This window comes from Semicossyphus pulcher, unplaced genomic scaffold (genome assembly GCF_022749685.1).
Source record: "Semicossyphus pulcher isolate SPU_LCO1_2020_fin unplaced genomic scaffold, fSemPul1.0.p SCAF_12, whole genome shotgun sequence".
Lineage (NCBI taxonomy): Eukaryota > Metazoa > Chordata > Actinopteri > Labriformes > Labridae > Semicossyphus > Semicossyphus pulcher.
Window position 1 is genome coordinate 11,421,500 of NW_027211626.1, and position 20,074 is coordinate 11,441,573.

General features: G+C 42.5%; 1 protein-coding gene across 1 annotated transcript; it reads right to left on the reverse strand.

Moving 5' to 3' along the window:
* Positions 1–449: 449 nt before the first annotated feature.
* On the reverse strand, positions 450–3,759 carry LOC138588955 (G-protein coupled receptor 26-like). Its single transcript, XM_069659213.1, has 3 exons — positions 3,089–3,759; positions 1,644–1,757; positions 450–726 (listed from the first exon to the last, which is right to left on the reverse strand). The coding sequence occupies exons 1-3, from the start codon at positions 3,757–3,759 to the stop codon at positions 450–452; spliced, it is 1,062 nt and encodes a 353-aa protein (XP_069515314.1).
* Positions 3,760–20,074: the final 16,315 nt, after the last annotated feature.

Here is a 20,074-nt window from a genome sequence, read left to right on the forward strand (position 1 = left end):
CAAACTGTTGGACCGTTCCTTCATTACTCTGAACATGGGCCCTGGTTTTTTGAGTTAATCCCATGATCCCTAATGTACCAAATCTGCTGCTGAAAGTTGACCCCTGCAAATGAACTTTTACTACTGTGTAAGGAACATTTGAAAAACTGCAACTCCCAGTTGTTGAGGAAATTATTTTGCCTTTTTCAAATGAGAGTATTTGTCAAATTTGTGACCTATTTTTAAGACTTATGACCCCACTGTAGGAATGAATAATCGTGGGAATGAGTGCCACAGTCATGAGGGGAAGTAATTCGGTTTTTGAACATAGGAAATATTCAGGATATAACCAGCCTTGTCCCTCATCACTTTGATGTTACACTGTCAAAAAGAGGTTCTCATGAGTGTCAGGTATAAAATCCGAACCTTCAGCACAGAAAGTCCCGTGATCGTCTCTGAAAGTTTGACCTTCACTGGCTGAGTGGCTTGTTGGTGCGCGGTTGGATGTTGTTGGTCGTGTTGCCGTTATTGTTGCTCCTCCCTGCGTTGCTCTCCATCCTGAGGGACGATGAGTTGAGCTGACTCCTCTTGAGGACTTTGTTAGCCAGGAGGCTGCACGTCTTCCTGTACTGGTGACGGAGCAGCGAGTAGACAAACGGGTCGCTCGCTGCCTTGCTGTAGGCCAAACATTTGGACAGCACGCCCCAGTGAGGGCTGATGGGCCCTGGGGCGAAGAGCTCTACGATTCTACCTCAAATAAAGCAAACAGGAGAAAAACAGTCAAACACAATACATGGAAATAGAAAATACAGCCAATTCTTCCATCAGTGTAACTGGAGTGGAAGAAATGTAAAGCAAATGGCCCTCCCCCAGTGCTGCAATACTGTGAAAATGTCAGCATTTCACTTCACTGAAATGTCATCACTGTGTTGGGGAATATGAACTGATGGGTGCCATTTTTGTCGCTTCAGGACGACAAATCTTAGCTTTCTTTTTTATTTAGGATTTGATTTAACAAACAGCAGCATTATTTTACTGTTAGTCTGTCGTCTTAATTAGTATGATCTCTTTGAATCTAACACATCCCAGCTCCTAATGTGCTTCCTTTCTATTTCCGTTCCCCTGTTCTAACAGCTTGTGACAGGTTGCCACCACTAATACTGAGGCTAATACTAATGAGAGCCAGTGATACCATCACTGACTCATTTGTTATCTCCCTCCGTCCCTCTCTTCCCCCCTAGGTGTAGAGGCTCAGTGAAGGGGATTACAGATGTGTGTGGAGCCAATTAGCTATGACACGAGGAAAATGAAGCAGTTAAAAAATCTTTAAATTTGCAACCTGATCGCGAGACGGCATTGAAAATTATTATCGCCTTCTGTATTCGGGCGATAAGCCAAGTTTAACCGCATTAGCAGCCACAGCAAGGTAAGATAAAACCCTGAATAACTCTGTCATGGGAGAGATGTTCTATCTATAAAGTGGAATGAGGGAGATCATTTCAAACCTGTGTTTGTGCATAAATAATGCTGCATGTTTCCTTTTAATCTTGTGATTCAAAAGGCAGGAAACTATCACGTTTTGAAGCTGTATGGTGGTAAATACCTCACACACGTGCATACACTCTCACACATGTCAAACTCATCATCATAACTCTTCTTCTCACCTTGTGATGACGTAGGGGCTGAAGCACACCACAAATGTGCCGATGAACGTGCTGATCTTCTTGGTGGCCCTCAGCCTCCTCCGCTTCTGCTCATCCAAGCATTTCTGCCGCACGCTGCCAAAGCACACAGGTACCATTACCCACCCATGACGCACCATAACACACACACACACAAGCAGACATAATGGAGCCATCCACAGAGGAAACACGTGGAATGGCTGTGAAGAAGCAGTGAGCTGTGTGCTGTCACAGATGTCAATTATGTAAATGGAGGGCGATTGAAAGTGGAATTAAGGAAATCAGGATGGATGGCAAAGCTTTTAATGAAAGTTCATCATTACTTTAAAGTCATTTGTAGTCAGAGGCCCCCTTGAAATGTGTGTATAGTAGGGATGCACGATATTATCGGCACGTTATTGGTATCGGCCGATATTGGCTTAAAAATGAACTATCGGATATCGGCCAACACGCGCGATATCCGCCGATATAATTAACCAATAAAATAAGAGGCTGCTGCATACTTGATTAAATGCCCGACCTCGGCGCACTGTCCCCGGCACGAAGAAGAACTGCTCGGCGCAGCGTGATGACGTCATGTGTGTCTACCTGCAGCATGAGAGAGTTAGAAGCCAAAATGTCCGTGGTGTGGAAGTTTTTCAAAGTGTCCGAAATAGATAGCAAAACTGCTATTTGCAATGACTGCTCAGCTTCGGTGATGCAAGGAGGAGCCAAGGCAAAGTCTTTCAACACTACAAACTTGATTAACCATCTCAAGACCCGTCACCCCGACCGTTGTAACAAATGTGTGAAGAGTATCATCATTATATTGTACGCTAATTCCAATACAGAAGAGAGTTGATGATCTCTGCAATTAGGTGTGCAGGAAAAAAATATCGGTATCGGTAATCGGCTAAATGAGTTGTAAAATATCGGCATATCGGATATCGGCAAAAAATCCAATATCGTGCATCCCTAGTGTATAGTTTACTTTTGTCAGTGTAGAGATGCGACTAACTACTTTAAATATTGATTATTAGAATTTTTTTGGCAAAAAACATATTAATTTGGTTCATAAAAAGTATAGAGAAGACTGTAAATCACAGGTGCCTAAATATCATCACGTCACAAAATGATTTGCAACTTTGATAAATAAAAGATGATTATTTTTCTGCCCATCAACTCATTGATTCAGCACTTTTTGCAGGAAAAAGAGCACTAAAATCCACCATCATCTCCTCTTGATCGTCTATATGAACACACTAAGTGCAGGCTTTCTGCCATAATCACTATTTGTGTCTTCAGCACACAGAACAACCTCCAAAGAGCATGCTCTGATTCTCCCACAGGATCTGAAATGCCTCACGTGCTGGACAAAATGAAAGGATACATACACTTCAGTGGGGGACACATGGATCAAGCTGAGCGCCTCTGTAGTGATTGTTTACCTGGGGTGAATGTCCACAAGCAGCACCAGCGTCTGCATCGTGATCACGTCGATGCGTTTACAGTGAAACCTCGCAACTTTCAGCACTTTCAGGTATGTTACACACAGCACGATGAGCGTGAGGAGGAAAGTGAGAGAGTGCAGAGCCACGGTGAAAAGGATAAACTGCGTCCCGGCTCCCTTTGCCCTCACATTGCAGAGAGTGCACGATGCGTAAAGGTGATTGTACCCGACCCAGGAGCGGCAGGTGGCCACCGTCGAGAAGCAAAGTGAGTGTATCCACGTGTATCCGAGCGCGATCACTGCATCCCGGTGCCGGATTCTGGAGTGGTAGCTCAGCGGGAACACCACCGCCACCCACCTATCGATGCTGAGCGCTGCCATGCTGAGCATGGAGTTTGTGGTGAGAAAAGTATCGAGGAAACCCACGATCTGACAGAAGCTGCCGCCTCCGGGGTGGCCCATGGTGATGAGCCCGACCAGAGTTAGAGGCATGTTGGACACGCTTAACAACAGGTTGCAAAACGTCAAGTTGAGGATAAATAGACCGGGTACCTGTTTGCGGATCTCCGGGTTGTACAGAAAGCAGATCAGCACCACAACGTTGGACAGCAGCGACACGATAATAATCCCCAAAACCAACACGGAAGCAGCTACGTCCGCTGCGTCCATGGCGCTCCCTCTTAAATATCCACACTTTTGATGAGTGCATCCGCAGTCCTGATGCAAACTGTCATCGCGAGTTGCAGCCACTACATTTCCAACACACTGCAATGCTCACTTCCCCCCTTATTAAACGTCCCTCCAACAGCGTCCACGATTAAGTCGCAGGGAATTCATACAGAGAATCCTCACCTGATTGTCATGCGTAAATTTGGGATTCCGTTTCATGGGAATCCGGTCACAGCATGAGGTTTGGTCTCGTGACGCGCTGCGGTACTTTTCAAGCCCCCTCGTCTGTCTCCGCTCAGGGTTTCCTGGCTGCGCAATTGCGCATTGACATGCTGGCAGCTTTGAAAAGGACATAAAAGTACTTTAAGCTGTCGCCCTCTCCAGCTACTTATATTGTATTCTCATCCAGCGTCTAAAGCACGTGCGCATCCCCCTTGTTCAAAATAGCTTCCAGGTGTAAAAATAGAAGCACGACGCACGGTTGCGTGGCTGGTGGTAACGCTGATGTCATGTGCATCACGTTGAACACAGCAGTTTTGGTAATGAGATGTTCTGTGTAAATAATGCCGTAGATCAAGTTCGTGAATTTTAAAATAGAAATTGGTTTATTATTTTTTCTCCGTGTTTGTATCTGAGTAAATACAATCACATCACCATAGTAACTCATTCAAATATCTCAGCAGCAAACAGTTTAATCCACAACTCAGACATCAGGGTGATAGATGGAGACCCAGAGTGCAGTGTTCCTTATATGGTGCTTTGCAGTATAGCTACTACTCCATACATTTTACTGCAACAATGAAACTTAACGTTGTATCATTGTCTGTTGCACCATCATTGGATGAATATGGACCAGACTGATCACTGACTGTAGTTAAGGAGGCATGGCTGTTCCGTCCCTTCGCCTTTGTTGTACTTTTGTAAGTTCAGCCAGTGGTGTCCTTTGCCTGCGTGAGGAACAGGGACAAAGAAAATACCAGCAGCTGTGTGCAGCAGGGACAGCTGGGATCGGCTCCAGGATGGATGCAGCAGGGCAACAGAAAGTCATGATGCAGTCATTGTGAAAAAGTTCTTTTTACATCTTAAGCTATTGATATTGCAAAAACATGGTTCTGTAGTAAAAGTACTTACAGTAAGAGTACTTACAGATGTTAACAGGAGCTATTAGTAATTCCTTTCACACTATTTAAGGACATTCCTTCTTTGCCGTCAGAAGAACGTGGCCTTAAAAGTTGCTTCTCCTCACTTGAACCGATCAAAAGCAGGGGACATCTTGGACGCCAGTGTTGTCGCGAATGACCTTAAAAACCAACCTCCGGCAACCGGCCTCCTGTCTGGCCCAATTTATGAACTGCACCTTGAGTACCTAAAGTGCATCCAAACCATTAAAACACAGGTGATGCTGAGCCGGGGTAGAGGCAGGCCGAAAGACACCCGAACCTCAAACTCTAAAGAATCAGAATCAGCGTCTTTGTTCTCCTTTTCCATTATCAGTCTTGCAGTGTGTCTGTCTCTGCCATGTTGTCTAATATGCATTCATTACAAGCCCTCTCTCTGCCTGTCTGACTCTCAGGTTGATGATTCTCCGCCTCGCCCCTTATTGGATTCCTTTACCTGATCTGACTGTCTATCTAGTTTCCTCCCCTGCCTTTTGAGAAACGTAAACTTGTAGTTTTATCTGATCCTGCCTGGAGGACTGGTGCAATACAGTGATTTGTTACACATTCAATGGCTTACAAGCAGGTAGGCAGACAGGCGAGCTGGTATCGGGAAACAGGCAGGTAGGTAGGCGGACAAGTGTAGTGCAGGGTTGATAAGGACATAGGAACGGGTGTGTAGATGTGGAAAGCATAAAAGAGAGAGGACATCTGGTGGAGAGGTGGAGAATGGCAGGACGGACAGGAGAAGAATACATGGCTTCGGAGACGTGAGCAGGGGCTGGAGACAGGAACAGAGAGCGATTTGGAGAGCTGGGGATGACAGAGTGGGGGCAAACTGAAGAGCTAATTTTTGGATATAAGCTTGGATTATTTCTGAGCCGTGACAGTGGAGGAGTAAAGAACTTGGGTACAGGTACTTTGTAACAATCCCCCAACAAATATAACACATGACTCTTTGGCTTTAATAACTATTTGCTGCCTGTGTATCCTTCACAGTAACCTTGCAGATAACTACATCTTTTATACTAATTCCAAAGTGTGATGCTTAAAGGCTCCTTCATATAACTCAGCTTTATAAAGAAGGGGTGGTCACAATACGATGCGCGGCCCACGATAACGATAATATCACGATACAGCGATTCTGCGATAAGTGATATATTCCAAGACAATCATCTAATGATACATATCTTATTAACTGAAGAATACAAAATGGCCCTTAAAAGCTCAAGTGCACGATTAATGTAGGCGTATGTGTTTCACAGAGCTCAGATGAAACAACGTATGTGTTTTCAGTCTGTAAATTGAATTTACAGAACTACACAACAATTGTAGAAACACTAGAAAGAAACTAGAAAGTTGCTGGCACATTTCAACTTCTGTGCGACATTATCCAGCTATCTCCTTATCTTGCTGTCAACTTCTTCGGCTAATTCGTTTCCGATCGCGCTACCCTCATTCATGTCATAAGCGGCACCTCGAGGAGTCATGAAGTAGTTTAGTTTAGAGCGCTGTATATTTGTCAATTACAATATCAATAATGGTGTCAGTGTATAGCACGAGTCAGGACGCCGAAATATATTTCTGTATCGGTGTTTTGTCTAACCCCTATTTTAAAGATAACTCCACTGTGTGCGATAGCAAGTACAGCCTCAGAGCTCAAGTAGAATCACATATTGTATCCTCTAAACAGAAGGAAATTCCGGCCGCTGTAATAGCTTTAGCAGCACTGACATAAGCTTGTAGTGCTATGCAGTTGTATTTTCCACATGTGGTCTCATGCTGTAGTATTGCTTGTTGAACAGAGTAGTGATTTTCAGTAGCCGATTGTCTTCCAGGTAACGGATCACAGGCTCGTACCACGTGGGACCAGACAGGCTTCCGGGCTGTGTTCAAGCTGTCTTTGCATGTCAAGCCTTAGTTCCTTTGGGTTTGTAAGCATGAGAGCAATGTGAGATTTAACAGCATTAGCCTATAAGTGTGACTGTGATAGAGGATGTACGATATAATATTAGTCATATATCAGTTTCTTCTTTGAGTACAGAACAGACTCATCTACCACTGTCACAGACCACCATACATCTGCGCTCGTTGGAAATTTAAATTAACGCTCTGACTGAGACCAACCCCCCAAGTGAAGATGAAAGTTAAAATTACTCATTAACAGAAAATGATTTTGCACGTATTAGTTCCAGGAGCAGAATTAAAAGCGTGGATGTGATCTGTAGAGTTTAATTGGAAGAGATTTCTCCACTGTCCGGCTACAAGGATAAGAGAGAGCCGTCTGTGTGTTATAACAGCGCTCACATGTGCAGCTGTCCTATCCTATGAATTATCAGTAATGACAAATTGACAATATTGGCTTTGCAGATTTTCTAATTAATTCCACTGAGAGAGAACTTTTTCACTTCTGCAATTTCCACCTTGTGAAGGAACAGATGGTGAAACTACATTGGATTTTTTTAATGCTGAATCAAGTCTCTGCAGTGCTGCCTTCATAATTCTCATCTCTGTTTTCTTATAGTTTGAGTTTTTGAGGTGAAAGGTTACAGCTCTACAGAGACACTTATTTCATCCTCCAAAAGTGTGTTTTTTTGTTTGTTTTGTAATTCACATTTGAAGCAGATGTTTATATTTATCTCATTAAACCAAGAAGTGATTTTACTTAACACGCTATTTGTTATCACTGTTCTGCAAGGCTCATCATAAATATACAGTATCTAGATCTACAAGAGAATATTGCTTATAATAAGTTTTTGGTTTTGAATAGGATAGGATCAAAACGGACACTGTAGCATTAGAATCAGTGGACACCAATGAGTTGGCTTAAATGTGGTGTTCTTCATGTGCTACAAGACACATCAGGGACAACATGAGCATCTCCATGGCTGGGCCTGTCTGCTTTTAAACTGCAGTGTACCAAGGACAGGCTGAACAACACGTTTGCAGATTGGCAGGTTTGAGACGTCACAAACCTAAGGATCCAATCCCTTTAATGGACGGGGTGACGCTATGCATATCATTATGTGCAACCTATGGCAACCACTTCGGCGATGCGCGAGCCACCTGTAACCTTCATCGTGATTTTTGCAAACTCACTCCTGACTGCTAACGTTAACGTTACTACTACTAATTACTAAATTCCAAGCTAGCGAAGTTGAAACAATGGCAGTTGGATATTTACATAGTGGGCTGGGCCTGTGCAGATTGGGGAATTTTTAATGAGGGAGAAGGAGGAGGTGCCTTGGGAGGATTTTTACAAGGTAATTAAACGTATTTTGCAGAAAAAACATGTCAAACACAATTTATTATTTCAAGCAGAACATTTTTTATGTTTTAAAACATGACTTGAGCTGGTCTTTAAAGGTATAATAAGTAGGCTTTTTTCTTGCGTTTTGTCAACAACACATTCAAACTGGGCCCCTCCTCCTAGGCTCTTCATCACCAGAAGCTCACTCTCACTCTCTCGTGTGAGACCACGCTCACGCGGCCAAGCTAACACCGACAGCATCACGGTTACCTTTGCGCTAGCATGCTAACCGCCGGTTACTGTTGCGCTAGCATGCTAATGGCCGATTACCTTTGTGCTAGCATGCTAACGGCCGATTAGCTTTGAAGCTAACTGGCGGTTAGCTTGTCCTACCCGGTTTGAGGCACCTACCTGTCCAACAGAAAGAAGGCCAACTCTGCATCGCTCTTTTGCCATGTTCGCCGGTCTGAATGGGGCCAAGTTGCTAATTTGAACCACTCCCACACTCACCTATACGCTGTGATTGTCTCAGGGAACCACAACAGCGCCCCTCCTGAAAACATCCCGTGCAAAGCAAAACAACAGAATAGATGCAGAGGGAAGGGTCTCACAAGGGTCTGCACACACACTCACCAACACACATGTATAGAGACCCATAAGTGATGATTTATATTATATTTGTAAAAGTCTATGTTTTATTTTTCTAGGAAAATCCTACTTATTATACCTTTTAAAGCAACACTAAACTTGTACAAATGTATATAAGGATTAGATTATATCTACAAACAAAAGGTTATGATTTAAACTACTGAATATCAGCAGGCCTCTTGCCAAAGATAATCACAGCAGTGCTGATATTCAGGACATACATTCAGCTGCATCTTCTGCAAACAATATCAATCAGCTTGTCTGTTTTGTGAAGTCTAATGAATTAGCTAGTTAAGACGGATTTGTAGTATTGATTTGACTGTTCAGCTGATGTAACCTGCTGTAGCCAGTTGTCTGCCATGCTACAGTTAGAGAAGAATTGAAATAAAGCTCATTTCCCTGCCGGGACTATCAGTTTGGCTTCAGATCTGGTTAGTCAGTCTTCAGATGATAATGAATCCAAGTTGGCTGTGGTAACTACATTTCTAAGTACAGTTTGTGTCTTTTATCTGCGTTTTCCCTCTGAAAGAATCACCTGTAAACAGAGCTTACTGTATACAGTCAGTGTTTCCTTCTCATCTGATGTTGAACCCGTTTCATCTTGAATTTCTTGTTGATCTGAAGGCTCTGCTTTTTTTCCCTACTGGCTGAAGCTCATATGGCTGCTTGCATCTTGGCTGTACATACATTCTCGCAGCCTTTCCTGGCTCAGTTAATCACGCTCGCCCATCTGCTTTGATGTCCTTTTCTCTGGTAATGAGTGTGACATCGCTGCACACGAGCATGACAGGAAGCTGCTCCCAGTAGTTCTTTAAACGAAGCGAGCGGGCTTTAATGAGAGATCATGATGGTGCATGTCAGGACCTTCATGCACTGGGCATGTGGTTTTTCTTTTAATGTATGTGTGTGATGCATTGTGTGAAGCTTTATTCCACTGTTATCTGGTTTCTGCTGGTAGCTACAGATCTGTGTGTGTGTGTGTGTGTGTGTGTGTCCAACCTTTTATTCTTATGGGAATGAGATGCTTCTACTCGGACAGAGATCTTAAGAATTTCCTTTATAGAAGATTTCTGTCGTGTCTTTATTTAAAAAGAAAAAAAAGGAACAAGTTAGATATTGAAATGTCCTCACTTACATAGTAAAACCAGTGCTGTACAGTATGCGTGATGCAGAGCAGTGCTCACAGTAGATGACAATGCCTGTGGCAGAATAAACACGCGCCTGGCTGCAGCCCCAACTGGCTCGCGCACAATTTCCGAGGCTGTCTTTTCGTATTATTCTTTGTTTGTTTGTGCTCGGACAGCCGTCTCACTTCTGCAGATTCACATCCACATGCACAGCCAGACTGCTCGTCCCTGTCATGATTCATACTATCATACGTTGCTTTGGTGACTCAGAGGAGCACCAGATAAATCATAAGCATGCAAGTATGTAACTGAATTTTGTTTCTCTCAAGGGGCGGTTGTTTTTGTTGGAAATGCACAGTCCATGAGGGTCGAATAGGAGAGTAAGCACACAAAGTAAACATTTGAATCAATTCGTGAATGAATACTTCACAAGATAAACCAAAAAAGGGCTCTTTGCAGGGCCCTGAATCAGTCCATGCAGGATTTCACAGGCTTTTTCTGTGATTGTTGCGGTCAAAAAGGCCCAAGTTGTGGTGACACATGACAGCCATTGTGAGGGACTGGGACAAACGCTCCAATAAAGCCATCTACTGGCAGAGCGAGCTGTTTGTCTTCTGACATCACTTCAGGTTGATTTCTGTGACAAGACGCTAGGGCTGAACAATTAAGCGAAATTTAATCGAAATCGCAATTTTCAAATAGCAGGAGGCGCTATATTTTTTAAAGATGAAATGTGTCAAAATACTATTTTAATTTAAATATTGTGCTGCAGAATTGGCCTACACATCATACACAGACGTAAGTATCAAATATCTTTGTCTGGTTTTCCTGAAGAAAATGCACCAAAATCATGTTTTTCAAGTTATCAAGTTATCATTCAGTTTAATATTGCAAATTAAATCGAAATTGCAACATAAGTCAAAATAATCACAATTAAATATTTTTTCAAAATCATTAAGCTCTACAAGATGCCAAAAAAAATGTGTAAAAACTGAAGTAAAATTTCAAGGAAATGCTAATTTGTCACTTCATGTGCACATTCAATGCAATCAATATGTGCTAAGGAGAATCTACACATCATAACATTTACTCTGGTCAAATCTGCAGAAAAGTAAGCCAAAATTGCAATGTTGAGAAAAATTGGTTGAATTTGTGGGAACCCAACATCGCAACTTCCTGGAGGGACTGCTTTATGTAGTGTAACTGTCTCATACAGAAAGTCATATTTTGCCCTTAGAGCTGCGGCAGTTAAGAAATTAGTCGTCAAATATTTAATAATCTAACGTTTTTATTTATTTGAAGTGATTTAAAAAGTCAAAATTTTCTGATTCAACTTTTTAAATGTAAATATTTTCTGGTTTCTTTTCTCCTCCATGGCAGTGAACTGAGCGTCTGTGGGGTGTGACATATGAGGACGTCATCTTGGGCTTTGGGACACACTAAATTAAATTGTGTAACATTTTATCCATAGAACATCTAAAGCAGTGGTTCTCAACTGGTCTAGCCTCCGGACCCACCACAATTGGCAACCCAAATTTCTGACATTTATTGACACTTCAACCACTTATTTAATGAAAAATGGTGCAGTTTGGACCTGAGATGGATCAAAACATGACAGTATGTCAACATCACAAAACACAACAGTATAAAAGTCGAGCAGATAGCAGTGCATAAGAAGGACATACTCCCTCTACAATTTATTCAATTAGCAGCCTTTTTTCAACAGAAATAAACTAAGAAACTGCAACATAAATGCAACTACTGTTGGGCTCATAAACTTTCAGGAATGTAACTGTAGCTGGTAACCCAATCAGTGAATAAATGGAGTGTGAACACTACTACTGCATGCATGTCATGTCCTTCAAAATAAAAGCGCAGCATAAACTTTTTGCCACAACTTCCACGTCCCACTGAAAACAGCTCCGCGACCCACTTTTGGGTCCCGACCCACCAGTTGAGAACCACGGATCTAAAGAAATAATGGACAGATTATTTGATGATGAAACAAACATATGTTTGGCATGTCTCATAATTTCTGCTATTAAGAGGAATAAGACACGATGCTTCCCTGATCTGCAGAGAAATGATTCTGCATCACATTATTATATTTATTCATTTATTATGAATAATTGATCTTGTCCGAGCCTAATTTAAGTATTTCATCTGTTCTCTCTATGATGCATCTTAGCTGTTATAATGTAAGCGTAGCATTGTTCATTTCACACTTGTTACATAAAATCAAACACCTCTGCAGTGCTGGACTGACAGCCTCCTGAGCCTCCTGAGCCTTAAATTAACAGAAAGAATCTTCTTTTTCTGGCAGAGCTGCTGCCCTCCCAGCACGAGGTGACATCTCTGATTACAAGGTGTCATAATTAATATGCTCCCCTCACTTTCAGATATACGAATAATCACTGGGATATAAAGTGAAGTCCTGTCTTGTCGCGGCTACTTGCCAACACCTTTGTCAATGATGTGACCTTCTAAAGCCCGGAAATGATCGGATACTTTCCCTTATCTCAGCTGTGATAATGAGAGGCAAATACTTTGTGTTACAGCTTTAGCTGAAAAAAAACATGTGAAAGGGAACACAAACTTGATGAGATGGTCACAAAAATGCATTATAACTCAATATCGCTACCTCTGATCATAACAACATCACTAAAGAGGATTCAGGGGAGTGTTAGACTAGCTGGCTGAATGCTGCTGCTTCACTGACTCTTCTCAGCTCAGGAAAAAGCTGCGGTTTGTTGTTCGGAGGAAGTTACTGCGCCCCTTTGTGGGGAATGATGAAAGCTGTATCTGTCCTTTTCTTTGACTACTCGCTGTGAAGAAGCCTCTGTTGTCACGCAGCAGTGGCAGCAATCATTGCACCCGTCCTGTCTGCAGTGTGGGTGGATGGATGTGCTGATGTGTGTGTCCACTGCTCCTCCTTTACAGTCAGGGCAGCTGCTGCTACAATTTATTACACTGTCATACGGCTGTTTGAGCACACAGAGATGGACAGGGGGGAACATAGGGTGATTTTGTAATCTTTTCCAATTTTTTTTTCAAGCAGCTGTTTGCAGACTTTTTATTTCTGTGAAAGAAAACACGTAAATGTATCATTATTTCATTCGCATATTACATATGCACTGTAAAAAAGCATTTGTCAGGTCGTTTTCATCCTTTATGAAGCGTTTTTAGAGCTTCTGTTTAAACACTTTTGATACAGTGCTGCCCCCTAGTGGATAGGAAGTTATTATTACAGATCAAGAAATTACTGGTTGCTTTTAAATAACTTTAATTTTGTGAAATAATTTATTCTAATTATAAAAGAATTATTTGAAAATATAATGTTTAGCAATGAGTAGCTTAATATTGTATTACAATACTGAGGTTATAGCCATGCTTAGTTTGTTGTTGTCATAGTGATTAAACTGATGGATTTCCATGTGTGATAATTAATCAGCTGTAGTATTCTATTTACACACACATTAACACATTTTAGCATTAGCAGGTGACAGGAACAGGAAATGAGAGGGGGAATCTATTTGCTGTAGCACCTCCGGTCCCTGTGGTGGTCATTTCCTGTTTTTGGCCAAAAGAGGGCGCTCTCTGCTCTCTGTACACTCCGCCTGCTGAACCTGGTGGAGGTGAGCTGATGTGGTGCTGTGCTGCCTGAGCTGTCAGCACTCGTTACTGCTGGCTTATTAAAGCGATGTCAGTGGCAGTAAAATGAGCAGCTGCCCTGCCTCCAGGCCGAGTCAACAAGTGAACTTTGTTAGTGAGGAGGTCTGCAGGTTAAACTGCTGCAAGCAGGAACAGAGAACAAACTCTTAGTTGTTATGTTCTTATTAAACGCTCTGAATAGCCCCAGATTCATGTCATTCTTACTTAAATTAAAGAGACACATTTAATAAGACATACATGATGTTGCACTCTTACTATGCACTTGACCTGAGTCTGAGTCCAAGTTAGTTAGCAGCTAGCTGAGGGTAATGTTATCAACAGTCCAAGTAACTTCAGCATCTCACTTACCTTTCTGGGTGCATCCTGGACAGATTTCTGTTAAAGTTTGAGAATGTCCCTGTTATTTTACATATCAAACATGTTGCACTGCTCTTGCTTGCATAAAATCTTTGATAGCAAAACACACGATTCGTGTTGCCTCTTTAGGCGTCTTAACAGGAACTGTTGCTGAACAAGACGCCATGTGAACGTGCATGCAGGTGAACACAATTTCCTGGGTCCTCGCTCGAAACAGAATAAATTATTAGGCCTTTTTTACAAAAACACTAACAAAAACAATGAAACAGTCCTTATCAATAAATAAGTCAGAGTCCGAATGAAGCCAATCCTTGAGTCTAAGTCGTGTCTGAGTCCTGGACTCGAGCACTACGACACTGGGACATAGGCACTATTTCCCTCTAAACATGTTTTATGAACCTTAATCACAGTGTAATGCACATATATCAGCATTTATAACTGAAATTATCATCCATAAAGAATAGGAGCTGGACATTTTTTGGGAAAGTGAGATAAGATCATTTGTATTGTGTCTTGTTTTTACTGTTGATATTGTCCTTGTGTATTGTGACGTTCAGTGTGCTCCTTTGGCAAAACAGGGTTCCCCTTCTGGGACAATTTGAATATAAATGTTGTGCTTAAAGTCAACAGATGAAGAAACATGAGTCAAGAGGGAGATGGTGTCACCAATATTTGTCCCTTTTTTGTTCTGAACTAAGAACAACAGAGGAATGTTGTATGCAGCATACTCCCTTATGCAATCATGAATTCTGGATATTTAAGGTAAAATATGTCAAGCAGTTCTGACTCTCTGCCGTGGGGGGCACCTGTGAGTGAGGTCAGCACATAAAGCTTAGCAAACATTTAGTATGTTCGTGTATTTAAAAATGTAATATTAAGTGGTTTTGTTAAGAATCTTGATACGGTGCTGCTTCCTGATTTCCTGACATTGAAACCTGGCATTATATGTGCTTTTAACAATCCCCTCGTGATTAACACGGAAAACATTTGATCTCCTGGAACGTCTCAAACACTGAAGGCCAACCTCACTTTAGCACTTCTACCACCACCCCCTTCCTCTCCCTCAGCTCCCTGTGACCCAACACATGCTGCACTGCAGACAGTCACTCAGAGAGTCCAGGATCTGAATGGTATTTGGGGTCAAAACCACGATATCCCCCATTTGCCTCCCTCCATTAATGGCCTATTTAGCGTACCGCCGATGGCAGTAAAGAGATAGCTGGGCTTTTATACCTTCTGACTGGATATATTAGCAGGTAATGTCCTTAAAGAGGATTAGCGGATGGAAATAGAGGAAAGGAGAAAGAGAAGGAGAGTGGTTGAAAGCGCCGTAGGGATGGCATGGCAGTAAATAGGCAGGTGATAGCAGGAAGACAGGAGAGCTTATGCTGCCTTGTGCTGCCTCTGGCTATGGATGAGGGGATTAGCAGCCTTCATGGCGTCTCTGGTATCCTAAAGCATGTTGACTCATAGCTGTTTGATTCTATACATATAAAAATGTATGTAAAAAAACTAAGTTACCTTCTTCGTTTGAGAGATGAAAAATTAAGTAGTTGCTTGTCCTTATTGCGCTTATTCTGCACAAAATTAAGGACATTGATTGTCAAGGTCAATAAGTTGTTTATGCAATGCTGCAGCTTCTCGTGGTTAACTTCCTTCTGATCCCATCAGTCAAGAATGTGCCGTGGGTCGAGGTCAAGAGCTCCAACAGACCAAACACATCAAATTGTTTTCTGTTTGTAGCAATTAACCTGCTTTTACTCAGAAACATTCTTAAACAGGCAACGCGACCTGTGAGTTTGACCTTAAAGGAAGTTAAGGAAGTGTATGTACATCATGTAGAACATATGAAGTAAGCAAGACACGGACAATGAAAGGAAAGACACAAAAGGCTAAAGATTATGTGCAAAGGTAAGTCCTTGGTACTTGAGATGCTAATGACTATTGTATTTATCTAATAAAATTCTTAACTTGCAAACGTATCTGTGGCTCAGTTGTAGAGTCGGTCGTCTCTCAATTGGAAGGTTAGGGGTTCGATCCCTGACTGCTACAGTCACATGTCGAAGTGTCCTTGGGCAAGACACTGAACCCCGACCTGTTCCTGAAGGCATATCCATCGGGATGAATGGGCATAGATCTGATTGGAAATTGGCACTTAGGTCATTGATATCAGTGTGTGAATGTGGGTGTGAATGTCACATGTAGTCCATTTAAAAAGGGTTTGAGTATGAATACTGTTTGTTGTGTATGACTGGTGGACTTTAAATGGACTGTACCTATATAGCGCTGTTTTACATGTCACATTCACACACTGATGGCAAAGGCCTAATTGCCAGTCTCCAATCAAGAGATATGCCCATTTATACGCTGGAGCACTTTGGGGTGTAGTGTCGTGCCCGAGGACACCTCGACATGTGACTGTAGCAGTCAAGGGGTCGAACCCCTAACCTTCCGATTGGGAGACGACCAACTCTACCACTGAGCCGCAGCCGCCCCATAATAATTGCATTGTGTTCAATGCATATACAGTATGCAATGCCAACATCGGAAGCAACCATTTATGTAGACAGGTAAGATTTTGGAGGTTGGACTGGAGGATGGGCATGTAGCACGTCTTTCTTTTATGCAGGAGGCCAGACGTCCCATCACAGACTTGCAATTCGTGTTTGTGTTTTTATTCATGCTACCGTCCTAACTTTAACCAAGTGTTTGATACCTACCCTTACCCTTACCAGCCAATATTACCCTATATGTATACATATAAATATGATGCCGAATCTTAGCTGACTTACATTTACCCTGAACATTTCTTTTCAGATAAAGCAACCATTTCAAAAACTTCCCGGGACCTTTTGAATGAGTTTCACATCAGGGTAATCCTCCCCTCCTCCAAAGGTCATACTCACATATGACTAATGCCCTAGACCCCAGGCCCTGACTCGGCCCAGCTAAGCTGTTTTGGGGGGATTTGATCATGCATAGATGACATTGAGTTAGAATGGGTCACTGCAGAATCTGCTTTAGCCACAGTCTGCTGGAAAGGAGTCAAGTGGAGGGCAAGCACCTGGGCTAGCTGACCTTTACCTGGAGAGAGGAAACGGAGACGGATCAGGGGGTGGGGGCTGCAGAGATCCACTTTGTCTGGAGTCTGGTTCAAAATTTCAGGGATGAGTAAGTGAATCATTTAGCATCGCATGAAATCCTGTCATCAAAACCGGAATGGTATCATCCCTAATCACTCTCCTTCATTTCCTTATCCACTTAAACTTCTCTGCATGTGTGTGTGTTACACATCAGTACTTCCTCATGCTCACTCAAGTTTCCAAATCTCTACAGAGTGTGAGACTGTAGTCTTTCCAGTGAGGGTATGTACTAAGTCTTGTCCGTGCCAAGACATCCCTTTGACCATCTCTGGGCTCAGCAGCACCGGGGATATGAAAGGAGCTTTGTGTGCTGCTTCACGCTCCATGGCCAATTGACTTCTTTTCCCATTAATCAAATGCGCTGTTTACCTAATCTTTCATAGCATTTCAAAACCATTAAAACCAAGAGGATTATCCTAGTATTTCTGACGGTGTTTCTTTACCTCAGGTACAGGTGCCCTGATAACACTCTCCCTCTTTTGGTCCTTTTCTCTCTTTCCTTTTTCTTTAGCCTTTCCCTTATCACTTTCTTCTCCCTGTTTTCACTTCATTTCCCTTTCTCAACTCTCGTTTTTCTCCAAGGATTACTCTCTGTATGACCCTAATTCCCAAAAGTGCAAACTCTCCATCTCACCAATGGACAACTCTACCTCCCGCTCTGAATAAATAAAGTATTATTTTCCGATTAAAGCAGATTAAGCGGACGGAGAGGGAGTCAATCTGAAATTGGGTTTAATTCTGCACTTATCTGAATTCTTGACTGCTTTCAAAGTGTACACTTTTGTGTCTTTGAGCAGGAAGTTGGTGTGGGTTAGAGGGGCTACATTTCAGTGTATCTTACTGTAGAGCTAAAAGAGGAAATTGTGAATTGAATTGCACTTAAAACCCCTCTTTGTAAAACTAGACGAAGCGCTAAGCAAACCCACATGCCAGAGGAGTTGGCCAGGATCTACAGGTAGGTGTATAGGTTAAAGTGGAGCTGAGCTAAAGCTTGTTTCCCCCCTGGAGCTGTGAGAGCGTGCTTTTACTCGCTTCAACCAGCACAAGACCAACAGGGGTCAGATCATTGGAGGTCAACAACAGCAAGTTCTGCTTATGGGAGTCGATTGAAACGATGTGCGGGATTGTAGGTATGAAGGCATTTTACTGCCCTAGGAATAAAAAACACATTGGGCAAATATGCACCTCACAAATTACTCTAAATGGTTGGTTAGTGTTGGGCAAGTTTACACAAGCCTGGTAGGCACAATCAGCATAAAAACGTGAGGCGGTTATGTAGAGTCAGCCAATATCGACATTCCTGTTTGTCTTAGGGTTGGTTTACTGGGTCATTGGAGGTCTTTGGCTTCTCAATTATTATCTGTGTTGTACTGTACACATTAACTTAACTCTGTGTTTAAGTGTTTTAGATAACTTTCAAATGGCGGATTTCTTTAGGCAAAACAAAAATTAAATATGAAATATCAATATCTATCACGACAAAAGTCTCAATTGTCTTATGAATTGCAAGTTGTTTGCATGCTTGCACACTCATGCACGGGTGAGTCGGTCATGTTGATTGAGTGGCTGCTGATGATGCTGAGGGTTAATCTGTATTTAGTTGGTCCATCCGGATGCCTTAGAGGCCATCTTATTAAAGGAAATGAGACGTTGTGAGGCCTTTTTCAACAGACAGTTACTGAGCTCTGCACGCATTCCTTCGTGTCTCCTGCATGGTGGACAGGAACAGCGCTGTCCACAGTGGGTCCCGACAGAACAAAGCCAGACAAAAAGGCCCTTGTGTGGTACACATGTTAGAGAGGACATGCCGGTGTGTCAATCCGATGCAATTTTGAAAGTTTATCTCTTAACAGAAAGTGACCACCGCAGACGGCTGAAGTTCTGAGCTATTTGGATCAAGATAGCTGAAGAATCTAGAACCGTAATGCTTTAAAAGATTGCCCAGCCCCCTCCCGTTACAGGGCGGAGGTTGAAAAAATGGGTACCTGTTGAAATAGACTAATAACGTCTTATTCGGGTCATTTTTTGGCTTGCCAAGGAGTTGACTGTACGTTTAGATGAAAGGGTTTAATTGGAAATGATAACCTGCTGACAGAGAGGATCTGTCAGCCCACAAGCCCTGGCTGTCTGTCTGCCAGTACTGCAACAATATCCACAGGGAGATTGGCAGATAGAAGCTGCTGTCAACGCCCTCAAGCTCCAGGTTGTTCCAGTATAAGCCCTGCACTTGTGTTGCCTTTGCTAGGGTACGTGGCAGTATTGCTGGCTGTATGCAAGTAGCCCTATACTCAGCTAAACAACAAGCAAGTAGCGCATGCACAAACAAACAATTTTTGGTAATTTCCATGCTAAGGATAAAAGGATAAAGAGAGAAGGAAGATGAGCATCAAGGAAAGCAGGACTCAAATGCTTTCAGACCATCAGAGCAGTTCAACAAGATCCAGGAGATCAAAGCCACTTAAATATTTTTCATTCTTGGGGCCACATAATGCAGGACGATATGACAGACACACAATAGGCCCACAGTTTCCTCTTGGCCCCCACAGCAGTGTTGACATGAGTAGAAATTAAGTTATCACCCCTTTTTAAAGTCCAGACGGCTGTCAGACAAGGTCCAGTGGCACGGGGGAAGATGTGATGGTTCCAGCAGCGGGCTACTTAACATGAAAAGCTCTGTCTCACATCTCCTTCTCCACTGGTACTGCACAGCAGCAGGATTCATTCATGATTCATATTGAAATGATGAATACTAGTAGTCAGTCATGCAGTCAAGTCAGTCACAAAAATATTAGTTCCTCTATAAGTTGATAAGTCTTTTTATTTTCTCATACAGTGCTCTCTCAAGGAGTGCATGCTGGTTTGGAATGCATGCCAATACAACAGGCGGACCACTTGGGTCACCAAATTACTGCTTGTAGTGTTGTCTAGATCGGCTCATTCCAAAAACCTCTGCCTCGACAC